The sequence below is a fragment of the Octopus bimaculoides genome, chromosome 12, assembly GCF_046866305.1.
Source record: "Octopus bimaculoides isolate indiv1 chromosome 12, ASM4686630v1, whole genome shotgun sequence".
NCBI lineage: Eukaryota > Metazoa > Mollusca > Cephalopoda > Octopoda > Octopodidae > Octopus > Octopus bimaculoides.
Genome location: NC_142939.1, coordinates 45,214,655 through 45,229,153, shown reverse-complemented (window position 1 = coordinate 45,229,153; position 14,499 = coordinate 45,214,655). Strand labels below are relative to the sequence as shown.

General features: G+C 35.1%; 1 protein-coding gene across 4 annotated transcripts in view; it reads right to left on the bottom strand.

Moving 5' to 3' along the window:
• The window catches only part of LOC106870936 (thrombospondin type-1 domain-containing protein 4), a 131,757-nt gene that overhangs the window by 91,561 nt on the left and 25,697 nt on the right, over positions 1 to 14,499 (bottom strand). For all 4 annotated transcript variants that reach the window (XM_089360997.1, XM_089360998.1, XM_089360999.1 and 1 more), the window contains one exon: positions 4,213 to 4,267. In XM_089360997.1, coding sequence (XP_089217123.1) covers positions 4,213 to 4,267 — 55 coding nt within the window. The remainder of the gene's footprint in view (positions 1 to 4,212; positions 4,268 to 14,499) is intronic.

Sequence of the window (14,499 nt, the reverse complement as noted above, 5' to 3'; positions counted from 1 at the left end):
TATATATATATATATATATATATATATATATATATATATATATAGTAATGAAGGGGAGAGGGAAAGAACAACAGAAGGAAGAACGAGAGGGTGAGAAAGATACAAAGATAGATAGAGTCGCGTCAGAAATATAAAGTTAAAACTTACTTGCACTGATGACGCGCGCGTTCGATCATGTAATAATACAAATATACATACCTGCATATATATATGTGTGTATGTATGTGTGTATGTATGTATGTATGTATGTATGTTTGCATCTCATAATACACATCGATTGTGGGTATTAGCTCAGTAAGTTTTAAGAAAGCACTAGCAACATTAATTTCAATGTACGCTTACTGAGTGACCCGACTACTCCTGAATTCAACTGAAGAGATACATGCTGTGAATAAGGTCAAACCAAAGAACTATTCGACCCATCCTGACAGTTGTATGCTCAAATATCAAAATAAGTCCAAGATCAACACAACTCACCTCCATCTCCTTATAACTACCATTCTTTCCTTACTTTCCTTCACATTCTACTTCTCCCCACCAAATATAAACAGAAATGTCCGCATTCCCCAATTAACACTTTCATTGGTCAAAAGTGATAAATAACCCTCAGTTAAAATCCGTTAATGTCATATCGCCTGAAGAAACGGATGCGTGAACATTCGGGGAAATGAATGCGTGACTGTACTGTAAACATCTCAGGAATACGGACTATGATCTTAAGGGACACGTGATATGTGGAATCGCGCGTAGCGATGCATTACAATATTCATAAATTTCATCCAAGGGTTCTTCTTCTTCTTCTTCTTCTTCTTCTTCTTCTTCTTCTTCTTCTTCTTCTTCTTCTTCTTCTTCTTCTTCTTCTCATTATTATTATTATTATTATTATTATTATTATTATTATTATTATTATTATTATTATTATTACTATTACTACGAAGGTGGTGAGCTGGCAGAATCGTTAGCACGCCGGGCGAAATGCTTAGCGGTATTTCATCTGCTGCTACGTCTGAGTTCAAATTCCGCCGAGGTTGACTTTGCCTTTCATATTTTCGGGGTTGATAAATTAAGAACCAGTCAAGTACTGGTGTCGATGTAATCGATTATCCCCCCCCCCCCCATAAATTCCAGGCCTTGTGCCTATAGTAGAAAGGATTATTATTATATTTATCCTACATTATATTGGCACAGCTCGAAACGATAAAAAAAAAACCCCAAAAAACTGGTGTTGCTGTAGCCGGCATAATAAAATAGGAGCTTTATATGCATATTCAAAACCCTTCCCATAAGCGAATTCAAAGGATATACTGTATGAGTGCATTAGCAATATGAATATCGCGGGAGGTATTAGCATAAATGTAAAGACATTAACAACGTGAATACACACTAGGTTTGTTAGCAACATAAAAATACAATATTAGCAACATAAATTTAGTGCCGGAACAGAGCGTCGGAACAAATATCTTATCCTGCGATGTAACAAAACTGCCAATTCGCTGACTGCAAGCGTGGCTTGCCAGGTTGACGGCCATAATAATAATAATAATAATAATAATAATAATAATAATAATAATAATAGCACCTTGGGTAGGTGCTGTGGTTTGCATCACAGCAAACCACAGCACATAACCAAGGCACACAGAGCTGCGCTCGATAGTGAAGTGGAAGCAGGTTATAAAAATAAAACTACTGAATAATAATAATAAATGGCCTGATGCATATACATACATATATACGACGGGCTTCTTTCAGTTTCCGTCTACCAAATCCACTCACAAGGTCTTAGTCGGCTCGAGGCTATAGTGGAAGACACTTGCCTAAGGTGCCACGCAGTGGGACTGAACCCGGAACCATGTGGTTTGTAAGCAAGCTGCTTACCACACAGCCACTCCTACGCCTATTTCTATTGAAATTGAAATTAAAATATATAAATGGAATATGGTTGAATTATCCTGTCTAGCAGTGTCCGCTCTCGATTCTTCCGAGCAGTGACTATCAAAACATAAACGGACTGAAATAGAGGTGGTTCAGAGCAGGGGAAGCAACTCTATATTCTGACGCGCGATAAATACTCGGAAAGTATTTTAGATAAGAATGTAATGTAGATTGCAGTGGGTTGGTATGAACAATCTATAGAATAACATCTCTCTCTCTCTCTGTCTCTCTCTCTCTCTCTCTGTCTCTCTCTCTCTCTTGATCTGAATATGCGCGCGCTTGCGTGTGATACACATATAGTGAGCCATCTATATGTAGTGTGATACTTTTATCTCGCATGTTTATCTAAGCAATGAAATCTCTATGCATACAAAGACATTTAACTTATTTCGAAAGGTCTGTCTGTATTCCTAACTTAAACGAAATAATAAAAAAAAAAGTCACAAGTAAATAATTCGGATCTATTTCAAAACGGGGGCACCAGTTTTCATTTATGCTTTATGTAGTGTTTTTGGTACCGAAAGACTTTCAAACTTCGTATACTTATCTATTTTGTGTTATAGAACAGAAAAAAAATTTTGTATTCGAATTTATTTCATGTAAAAAATTGTCTTATTTCGATAATTTCTACTAATCACTGACGTCTATTCAGTTGAAAACAGTTAGCGCTGTAACGGTGTATATCGTATTAATCCCCTAACCCTAACCCTAACCCTAACTCTAACCCTAAAACTTACCCTAACTCTAGAATCCGAACTCTAAAATTGTTACACACATAGATACGCACAGCGTAATTTATTATATAAACAATATATGCGTATAAATTACGATTAAACCGGATGAAATATGTCACAGGGAATAACATTTTTATGACCGCCCAGCAGTAACTCTATTCAGCTGAATAGACGTCAGCGATTGGTTGAAATTACAGAAATACGACAACTTTAACATGGAATAACTTGCGATGTACGTTTTTTTGTTAAGAAGACTAAGAGTAAAAGATGTTTTATATGACACATTCTACCAGTGTCCCAAGTTTCAAAGTGTTTCGTTAGTGTTTCTTTAAGAAAATACTGGTGCCCCCGTTTTGAAATAGATCCGATAATTCATTTAAATCTTCAGTATTTTCATTCAGCTGTTAATTATTTCTGTAGTAACATTTCTAGAAATATATAAAGAATACATCTCTCAACACAATGCTTTTTTCTAAACATGACAGCAACCTCTACATAGCGATACTTTACTCTTAATAATGATCATTAATATCTATATTTGATGGGATGGGGTACCGCCTTGTACAATTTTTAGTTGAACGAGCCGACCCCGGTACCTTTTTTAAAGCCTGTAATTTATTCTGTCGTTCGCTTTTACTGAAACGTTAAGTTGTAGGGACGTAAACAAACCAATGTCGGTTGTCAAGCAAGTGTTGGGGGACAAACACAGAGATGCACACACACACATATACACACATGTACCAATAAGTATAAATGTCTACCTTTATAATGGTGATTATGCTCATAGTAATGACGTACCTATCATTTATATGCTGGCATCTATTTAATGATATCTAGATAATGGTATATCTTTCTATAGAATAACTTAGTCTGTCCCTCTCTCTCTCTCTCTCTCTCTCTCTCTCTCTCTCTCTCTCTATATATATATATATATATATATATATATATATATATATATATATATATATATATATATATATATATATATATATATATATATATATATATATACACATACATATATATATACATATATATATATATATATATATATATATATATATATATATATATATATATATATATATATATATATATTTGTATATTATTACATTTCATTTAAATAATCAAACCTCCATCCATATGACGCGTCTCTCTTTGTTCTCCTTCATTTCTCTCTCTCTCTCTCTCTCTCTCTCTCTCTGTATATATATATATATATATATATATATATATATATATATACATCTATATGCATATACATATACATATATATATATGTGTGTGTGTGTGTGTGTGTGTGTGTGTGTGTGCGAACTGAATATGTCAGAAGTATATGCCATTGGAAGCTGAACCGTAACTTGAAGACGACGCGATCAAGTTGGAAGTTGATAGATAATTTCGCATAAAGACAGGAGACGATGTGTTTCAGCATTACTTAGTGCTTTCGTGGGTGAAAAGAAACCGTAAGAGAAAATTTGGAGAGGTCAGACTAAAGAAATAGGAATAACGATGTAAAAGATTAAAGGAAGATCGATTACGTTACCTGGACAGAAAGTGATATAAGCCACATACAGGTGATATACAACATGGTATGAGTCCTGAAACGAAAGAATGCCAATAATTTGAAGTATATTCGACATAAGAAATAGAAAAATAGCTGAAGGAGAAAAAAGGCCATAAAATAGTAACAATATTGCTAACTAGGTCTACCAGTGTACTCATTGACATACATATAAATACATACATACATACATACATACACACATACATACATACATACATACATACATACATACATACATACATACACACACATACACAGATTCGTTTTCGTTCGGTTTTCTTGTATGTATCCACTATCCTGTTTTTGTTCCCAACTTTGACCCTCCATAAATCCTATGAGTCTTTGAAGACTCATATTGTCGGTGAATGCTCGAAGTGCGGAGTAGATAGACAGCCGACAACTGATGAAAGGTCGTTTCTCTGCGTTTACTTGTCCTGATTTCCATTTCTTTTCTCTCGTTGTTTACGTATTTAACCCTTGTGTCTACGTATTGTCTCGTTGTTCACACAATTGGTAACGTCCCGTACCCATATATGCATATATATATATTATTTATTAATATCTATGTCTGTGTGTGTATAATTCGCAATTTACAACCGAAATGTGGTTTATTCGCAATTTATAACCGAAAAGAAGAAGTATAGACGTCAATAAAGTGACAAAGAGTACTAGTTAGCATCATCATTGCTAGAAATAAGAGTCAAAACAACTCATAGCTACGAGAAAGCCACTAACGAGCATTAATCAAATGCGAAATCACTGGTGACCTGGCTATGACCCAGATGCTGTAGGGAACTATGCCTCCCTTGCTTGTCATATATATATTCACTCTTCCAAATACTGATGTAATTACAAGTTCACCTTAATGATTACTCGAAGAAAAACCAAGTCTTCTCTCAGGCGTCCCCGTCATACATGTAACTCCCAATCTTATTACCTTTATCATGTCCCCTACTCTGAACCCGTATTAGCCAGTTTCCGTCCTTCTACTTCTCTGGAATTAAATCTGTGCCTATGTCTTTCCTGCACCTGTCAACTTTCAACACTTTAAATGGAACATCAGCCACATTAATATCACTGGTCTTGAAGGAAACATTGTCCCGTCTTACCTGTTCAAACCTTGAAAATGGCCCCTTCCTGCAGACTTGGAATGACCATGGATACGCCTCTTCCTATACACTCATCATCCGGTCACTGTAACTATATTTCGTTGCATAAGATAAATGAATGAACTCTTCATAATTTAACAGTCGATTCAGGTTCTATAGTATCTGTTTGTATACGACTATTGTTGAGTATGACGGTTAGTGATGTTTCGATTCCTCTCTGGAAATATTTCACTTCTTTTAGATTCATGATGCCGTTGAGAACGGGATGACTCAGAAAGCCAGTATCTATGTGAAGGTTAGTGATTAAATTTTACAGATAGCAATCCCCTTGTCTTGAAGTAAACTCTAGGTAATAAGGACCACCAACCTCGTTGTACTTATATTCATAATTCTTTGTCAAAGGAACCAAAATTACTACATGGTATTTCTCTCAAACATCGTCTATTTAGGAGAATATAACATTCTTTCAGCACAAGCAGTAGTACAGTAACAAGGATTTGAACTCAGTATTTAGTAGCTTCAAACACAAAACAACAAAATAGTATCATAGTTAGATGCGCGCGCGCATGTGTGTGCGGTGTTCCTAATATATAGAGGCACAAAATTTTACGTATCTCAACTATTGAATGCCTAAAACAGTTTAACGCATTCACAGACATTTCACATTAACACAAATTCTATTTTTTCCTTTATTTGAGTCTGCTGCACCAAAAACATCTTCAAATACCATCATTTTAAAAGCAAAATATTTTTGTTCATATTCGGAAACTGTTTTCCTTCGGCAGAATTGCTAGGATAAACATGTGGGAAATGATAACGATCGCCTTTCAACACATTTCTGGCAAAACCATGACGCCTACATTTACTATTCTCCAAGAAATTCTTCAGAAATGAAAACAAAGAAATTTCCTCATTCCTTTGATGTTTTCGTTATAGTGTTTTTCTTGTTGATAGTGCTGAAGAAAGGACACGTCTCTTAGTTGCAGCCGAGCCTGATGTCTTGAAATAACACCGGATTCTATAATTTTACTCTTAAAACTATTTTGTAGATTTTGGCTGAAATGAATCTCAATATCAAGCAATAACAACCCGTGGGCTAAAGAATACAAATACAAGACAGGGCCATATAAACTTCACTCTTTGAAATTATCTAGTAGGTTGTATTCACAGGTAAAATGGCGTTCTTCTACGCTTTATGCACACACACACACATTTATATATATATACATATATATATATCAGGATCACAGAGGAAGGCTCCATATTTACCAACTTCTAAAGAAAAGCCGCTAATAAAAAACTTTTCGTCCCCTACCAGTCAGCCTTACCCACCAGAGCCAAAGCCGCATACGTGAGAAACGAGATTGCACGCATAAACAAAAATTGCAGCGACGTGACCGACAAAGCCATCAACACTGATTCAAGTGAGTGAACCCTAGTGGCATATGCAGTTAAAATGGTTGTCATCGAAAGTGTTGCTTAAAAGACCCGAATAGTTTTCTCTTTTTTTATCGTCTGCGTCTTTCAATATTCAGAGGCAACAAATAAAAGCAGTACTTTTAACGAATTTAGCTGAATCGACATTCTTTTCCTTAAATCAACATTAAAATCTTATATCAACATTCCAGTCACTATGCAAAAATAATTTGGAAAGAAAAGCAAGAGATAAAAATGTACAAAGAAACGAAGAAATAGTAAGAAAGTAGACAAAAATTGATATAGAAACAAAGAAATGATGGAAAGGAGAAAGAGGAAGAGAAAACCTGAATGTAACAGTGTTACGATGAAAATATCATTTACAACGTTTACTATCATTTCGTTTTTAACAATTATTATTTATAAATTATTATCATATATATATATATATATATATATATATATATATATATATATATATACATATATATATACATACATACATATATATATATATATATATATATATATATATATATATATATATATATATATATATATATATATATATATATATATATATATATATATATATATATATATATATATATATATATGATATGTAAATGTGTATATCAATATATGCTAAGGTTTGTAACAATATGATTACATTATGTTTATTATAACACGGTAATGTTATGTGCACGGTGAACAGCGAGAATGAGAACGATGACCTACATATCCATTCTTAATACATTCCCGGATATTTAAATGCAAATGTGTTAATCATTGTAGTATTTCGTCATTGGAAAATGACTTCACCATTCATACGAATTCATCAACAAATAATTTGTTAAAAACCAATTAGGATAACTTTTGTATTGTTTGATATTTCCTGTGTGACATTTCCCGTGTGATATTTCCTGTGTGATATTTCCTGTGTGATAATCAACGTTGCCATTACCTATATATGACTTAGTGATAAAAGTTGATGTAAGTTGAATTCTTGAAATAAAAGTGCATGGGATTGAGATATTCTGATTCTAATTTTCTCATTAAAATAGAGATTAATGTTATGAATCTGATAACATTGCAGTATTCAAAATATTGACGACAGCGACCCACACCTGTACATTTTATCTAAACAAGATGATATTTTCTGTTTTGATAAATTGACGTGTTTAAATATACGGTAAATCCTTGAAAGTTGTTATTTTGCACAGTTGCTGGACAGACTGGTTTCCACGAGACAGGGATGATATAAAAGATATGACAGAAACATTTGTAAAGGTTAGTTTTCAAATGATACGCTGGGCATAATAAACAAACTTGTTTCGTAAATGTTCTCAAAGAAAAAGAAAAAAATCAGCTTATAGATGTATCCAACAGTAAAAATATCCCTTTAGACATTGGCATGGTATATCTAGAGCGCTGAATATATAGGTCACACTAAATACTCACCAAGTTTCTGTCACTGATTCGCTCCATTAAGACTGGCCAGAGATACGAAACAACTATAACAAGAAAATATCTCTCTCTGGAATCAAGATCATTGGTCTACGAAGGCCAAAGGCACAGTTCCTTCCTATAGAACAATCCACTAAAAGAGTGTTGAGTAATCACGTTAATAGGTTACGTGGGGACATCATATTGAGATTGTTATTGGTATCTATTACCAAATAATTTAATCCTGAACAGCTAAGTCTTCTTAGTCGCAAACAAATACCACATGATATATTATCATGTGGTATTTTTGGGGGTTTAATTCATTGTTATAAACAACGGAAGTGGCAAGTGTTTTGCTAATTCTACGTTAACTATTTGAATTCCCGTTGGGAAAATGGAATTTCTATTTCCCTATTTTAATACTATCAGTAAAAATATATATTATCCCTATTTTAATATCACAGTAAAAAACGAATCTGCAAATTTTACTGATTTAAAAAAAAGTTATAACTTTAAACGATGTGAAAATAGATGCTGTGTCTTACATGTGAAACTTATGATTTAGAATTAACCATGTGTGTATATGAGTGTGTGTGCACGCGCGTTTATAAGTCTACATGTGTAAGTATAGCAGTATATCGTCATAAAGTGCAGCAGGTATAGATTCAGCCTTACAATAGATGCTCTGTACAATGTTTAGAGCGCGATGACGCATGTTGAAACACATATTCCCTACGTGCAGGTGTTCAAATGCATAACAGTTCTATTACTTTACTTCTATGGAAGGAAATGTCTTCAGTTACGAACAGGTGTACCAAAGACACCTGTTACTTTAGAAGAAAAACTTTTACGAGAAAAATTTGACGCTATGATGTTAAGAACATTTGACAAGTGGAGAATAGGGGTTGAAATCTGTTTCATCGTTAGCTCTCACTAATTTGTTACCATAGGAAATATTTCAATACTTAGTGCGCTGATTGCTTGCCAGCAACAAGGAAGAATGTCAATATTATATTTAAAACATTTCATGCTCAACTTTTAATGAGAAAATGTTCTGGTGAAAAACATTTTCTCCAAACCCTGCTAAAGCAGAGTTTTTATGAAAACTGATACAATATTATAACATTTCAAAATACATTCAGATATCGGTTAGTGGAATTACTGATCTGATTGTATACACAAGAAAGCGTCGTAGTGGTGATGAATCTGGTCGTGGTTGCAATCGGTAGATCAGTAAAGATTCCTTGACACGGAGATTTCTTCTATTTCTCTCCGTGGTCAGTATGGAGGCGCTTATCTCATTGGTGGTTTTGCCACGTTTGATTATGTGCTTGCGGCAGGAAGACGCGTTTATAGTCAGGTGTTCCTTAAGTCGGATATGGAACGTCGGAGCGTACTACCGATATAATAGTTACCGCATTTGGAACAATGTTTCTAGTATAGCACGTATGTTTGCAGACGCTTTCTGGTGTCGCGGACAGAACAGTTCACCAATGAGCAGGCCTGTTGTTCCGCATGCGATCTCTTCAAGGACATGTGTCTACGCAAACGGTCTCGAGTGGGGTAGCCAGATGCTGAGGCTTTCCCTGCAGATGGTCTTTCAGATGACAAAAAAAACCTCTCTTGAAATAGGGAATCCTCAGGATATTTTACTGGTGTGTGTGTTAAATTACAAGGCACAACCGTATATACATACATATCTGCATATGTCTTTGTGATGTGTCAGTGTATATATACACATATACAACTAATTTACATGGAAACACTCAACATATGAGCGACAAGAATTTAATACTGTGGTATAACACACTCCTCATTGGTTACATATTACATTCCCATGAACACACCGTCCCGTCTCCAACTACTATCGCCCATGCTCTCTCCCTCCCTCTCACACACACACACACACACACACACACACACACACACACACACACACATGCACTCATTCACCGGTATGCAAACGTTGCTCCTCATAGCATCTACGTAGATGACCTCTCTCTAGTATCGTTTTAGAGTCATACATGTTACTTCATACTTGAACGAACAAAGAGTCATTTACAAATGAAACCCTGTTAAAACTAAGAATTCGACTCCACTGGAAACCCAGAAATTGGCATGTCTTGCTTGTTTACTCGTGCATCTTTGACAGGCAATCTTTTCCGACGTGAAATAGCGAAACAGGATTAATAACTGGCTGCCAATCTTTGATAACTGTTTTAACAGGATTTGTCAATATGAATAGAAGAATGTGTCTATGTAACTCTCCGAGAAAGTCAACAGAAAACAGGTGTCTATGTCAGGTATGATGTAAGGTAGACATGGGCGTCCTAATCTATGTTATAACTAAGGTGAGCATTAAAAGACAGTTGCGAATGGAATATTTTAATGTTTTGTATTATAATGAAATTCCAATACCCAACCCGCTTTTATTTATTTATTTATTTTGTAACTTTCTCTCCAATAATGTTTCAGCTGTCAAGACTATCTTTATTTTCACTGTGTAAATGGAGAGAAATTAACTGAAAGAGAATCAGAGCTGAAAATGTAGTTAGTGTCTTGACGTAATTATTGGATGACAGTTCACATGTTGCCGTCGGAGCGGCACTGAGTCGCTCGTCAAGATATTTAACTCTCGGAATGTTAGGTCGTCTCATCAGAAAATCAGAAAATCAGAAACAGAAGGTTTTATCATAGCAGCCCAAGATCAATGCCTCCCTACAAGGAGCTACCAAATATATGACTTCCTAGGCATAACACCAACTTGAACTTCTGACTTTTTGTCTCATGAGATCTCTGGGTGAGACTTGGAGTCAACTTGTGCAAATACAACGCAAAAGTCAAACACAAAATAATAATAATAATAATAATAATAATAATAATAATAATAATAATAATAATAATAATAATAATAATAATAATAATAATAATAATGATAATAATTCCTGCTACTATTCCCTTCAATCCTCACATATTTATGATTATCTCAAGTACAAGACAAAAGTTGAAACTAAACAACATTTAAAAATACCTTTTAATAATAAATAGAAATAATAATAATAATAATAATAATAATAATAATAATAATAATAATAATAATAATAATAATACACACACACACACAAAAAAATACACTATGCCCGGAGATAAATCTATCAACAAAAAAAATACAGATGAATACCGATCTGCTAGCCTTAAAAAACTACGCTACGAGCAATGTTTACATGCTGAGAACTCGGTGACGGTGTTGTCTCAAAAAACTGACCCTAAACAGACAAATCCGTCCCCTAATGTCAACGCCAAAGCTCGTCATGCCTCAATGATAACAAGGCAGATCACAAACCAGATTGGTCATCGACCGAATCACGAAGGGCCACTTACTCGAAATAGATCTGCTAGCCTTAAGAAGCTACGTCACGAGAGCTCGGAGACGGTGTTGTCTCAAAAAATGTACCCTAAGCAGACAGATCCGTCCCCTAGCGTCAACGTCGAAGCTTGTTATGCCTCACTGTTAATAAAACAAAATATAAACCGCAATGGTCATAGACCGGATTATAAAGGACCACTTACTCGGATAATGAACCAGATCCGAGACGAGAAATCTGCTACTGGTTCAAATCTTCCCGACACACAGGAGCTGGAAGTACCCCACAACCGGAATATTCCAACAGATGGCCATCCATGCTCGTCATCAAATAACCAAAAGAAAAAGAATGAAAAATGGTCTAGGGAAGATAATAAAGAAGTTCTTACAGCCTTCTACCATGCCATATATTTCCCTACAGATAAATCTAATACTGTACAAACCTACTTAAACTGGAGACAGAAACACCTTGAAGTAAGACCCTACATAGACAGTAACAAACTTGCCAACGTCAGAAGAAACATTATGAAAAAAAAATTACTAACTGAAGTAGAGATTGACCAAATTAAGCAAGCAGTAAAGGATAAAAACAATGAAACTGCAGATAAAGAAGATAGTACAGAGGAAATAATTATAAACCAGCCCAAGGCTGATGAAAATACAGTAATGATTGAAAGAGTTAAGGTAACTGATAGGCAAAGTGAAATACTCTCTGAACCAACCATAAACACTAATGCAGGTGAAAATCAAATAGATGAAGGAAGTCATACAGAAATCGACGCAACAGAACTACATGATCTAAAAAATCAAATCATGATTGAATGGCTGAAAATTAAAGAAACTAGTATGAATGAACGCGACACTCTCCCCAAAATTCGCAATTCTAACCAAAACCTGAAAATAATTGGTAAAATCCGCCTTGCACTTAAGGATATAATTTCAGCTAATGATGTTGATATTACAGATCTCAACCACCTGTACTATGCATCCGCAAGAATCTCAACGATTCTATGTGGTGAAAAGATTAGAAAAAGACAACACTCCCACAAAAAGCCTTCTTGGCAAGAACGCATTCAACACCAAATTAAGCTGCTTAGATCTGACATAGAATGTTTGAAAAACCTTAAATTTGACAAGAGTATCAAACCTACAAAGACCCATAAACTAAAGAAAAAATATAATATGAAAACCATAGTTGACATTGATGCCACCATAGAAACCATCAAGCAAAAGGTATGTGCTAAAGCTGCCCGCATAGCAAGGTATGAAAAGCGTGTTAGATTCTTCCGAGATAATAACATGTTCAAAAATAACCCCAAAGGTTTCTACAGGAAGATAGGGAAAACACCAGTAACAATAAAGTCTGTCCCATCAAAAGAAGAAGTGCAAGAATTTTGGAATAAAATCTGGGCAGAAGATAAAACACACAATGAAAAGGCCCCTTGGATTGATAGAATATCTACAGACCTAGACTCCTTAGAGGAGCAAAAGTGGGAGGGGGTCAAGGTAGAAGATATAAGATCTGCTCTCAGGAGGTCAAGCAAATGGAAGTCTCCAGGAAAGGATAAAATTCCTAACTTCTGGTTGAATGCCTTCCCAGAAAGCCATGAACTGCTAACAAAACTTTACAACGATGTTTTGCAAAATCCTAGTTTGATGCCCTCTTGGCTAGTTAATGGTTTAACATTCCTGCTTCCAAAAAATGAGGAAACAAACGAACCAAAAAATTATCGCCCCATAACCTGCTTAACAACAATGTATAAGACACTAACATCTGTCCTAACCGAGTACACCTATAGTTTTTTAATAGAAAGTAGCATATTCCCTAATGAGCAAAAGGGATGTAAACGTGGATCTTATGGTTGTAAAGATCAGCTACTCATCAATAAGATGATCTTAGAAGATTGTCACAAGCGACACAAAAACTTGTCAATAGCCTGGATAGACTATAAAAAGGCCTTTGATAGCCTACCACATAGCTGGATTAGGAAATGTCTGGAAATGTATAAAATAGCTCCCACTCTGCGAAACTTTTTATCTGTAAGTATGAGATCATGGAGAACCACACTGATGTTGAACAATGACAATGAATCTCTAAATGCTGGAGATGTAAGAATTTCATGTGGCATTTTCCAGGGTGATTCACTATCACCACTCCTCTTCTGTCTAGCCCTAATACCGCTCTCAAAATTGCTCAATGATGCACAGTATGGTTATAAAATATTTGATAAAAATATAAATCATCTCATTTACATGGATGATTTAAAGCTCTTTGCAAAAAATGACCAACAACTCAAAGGCCTACTAGCGATTGTTAAACAATTCAGTGATGACATGAGGATGCAATTTGGCCTTGATAAATGTGCAAAAGCTACCTTTATCAAAGGAAAAATGACAAATACATCTAATGTGAACCTTGACCAGCAAAATGTCATAAAAGAGTTAGAACCAGCGGAGAGCTACAAATACCTAGGGGTAATTGAAGGGGACAATATCAAGCACTCAATGATGAGGGAAAGGATCAGAAGAGAATGTTATCGCAGGGTGAGAGCAATACTGAAGACAGAGCTGAACGCGAGAAACAGGATCGAAGCGATCAATGCTCTAGCCATACCAGTCGTGACTTACAGTTTCAACATCGTTAACTGGTCAATTACTGAAATATGTAATGTTGACAGAAAAATACGAAAACTGTTGACAATGCATAGAATGCACCACCCTAAGGCAGATATAGAACGTCTTTATCTGCCAAGAAAAGAAGGAGGCCGAGGACTTTTACAGCTGGCATTATCAATGAAGGTAGCCACAATTGGCCTAGACACCTATCTGAAAAACTCTGAGGACTGGATGCTAAAACTTGTCTTAAAATATGAAAGCAAGAAAGCATCCTACTCAGTAACAAAACAGGCAAAGGAATATCTAAGTGAATTC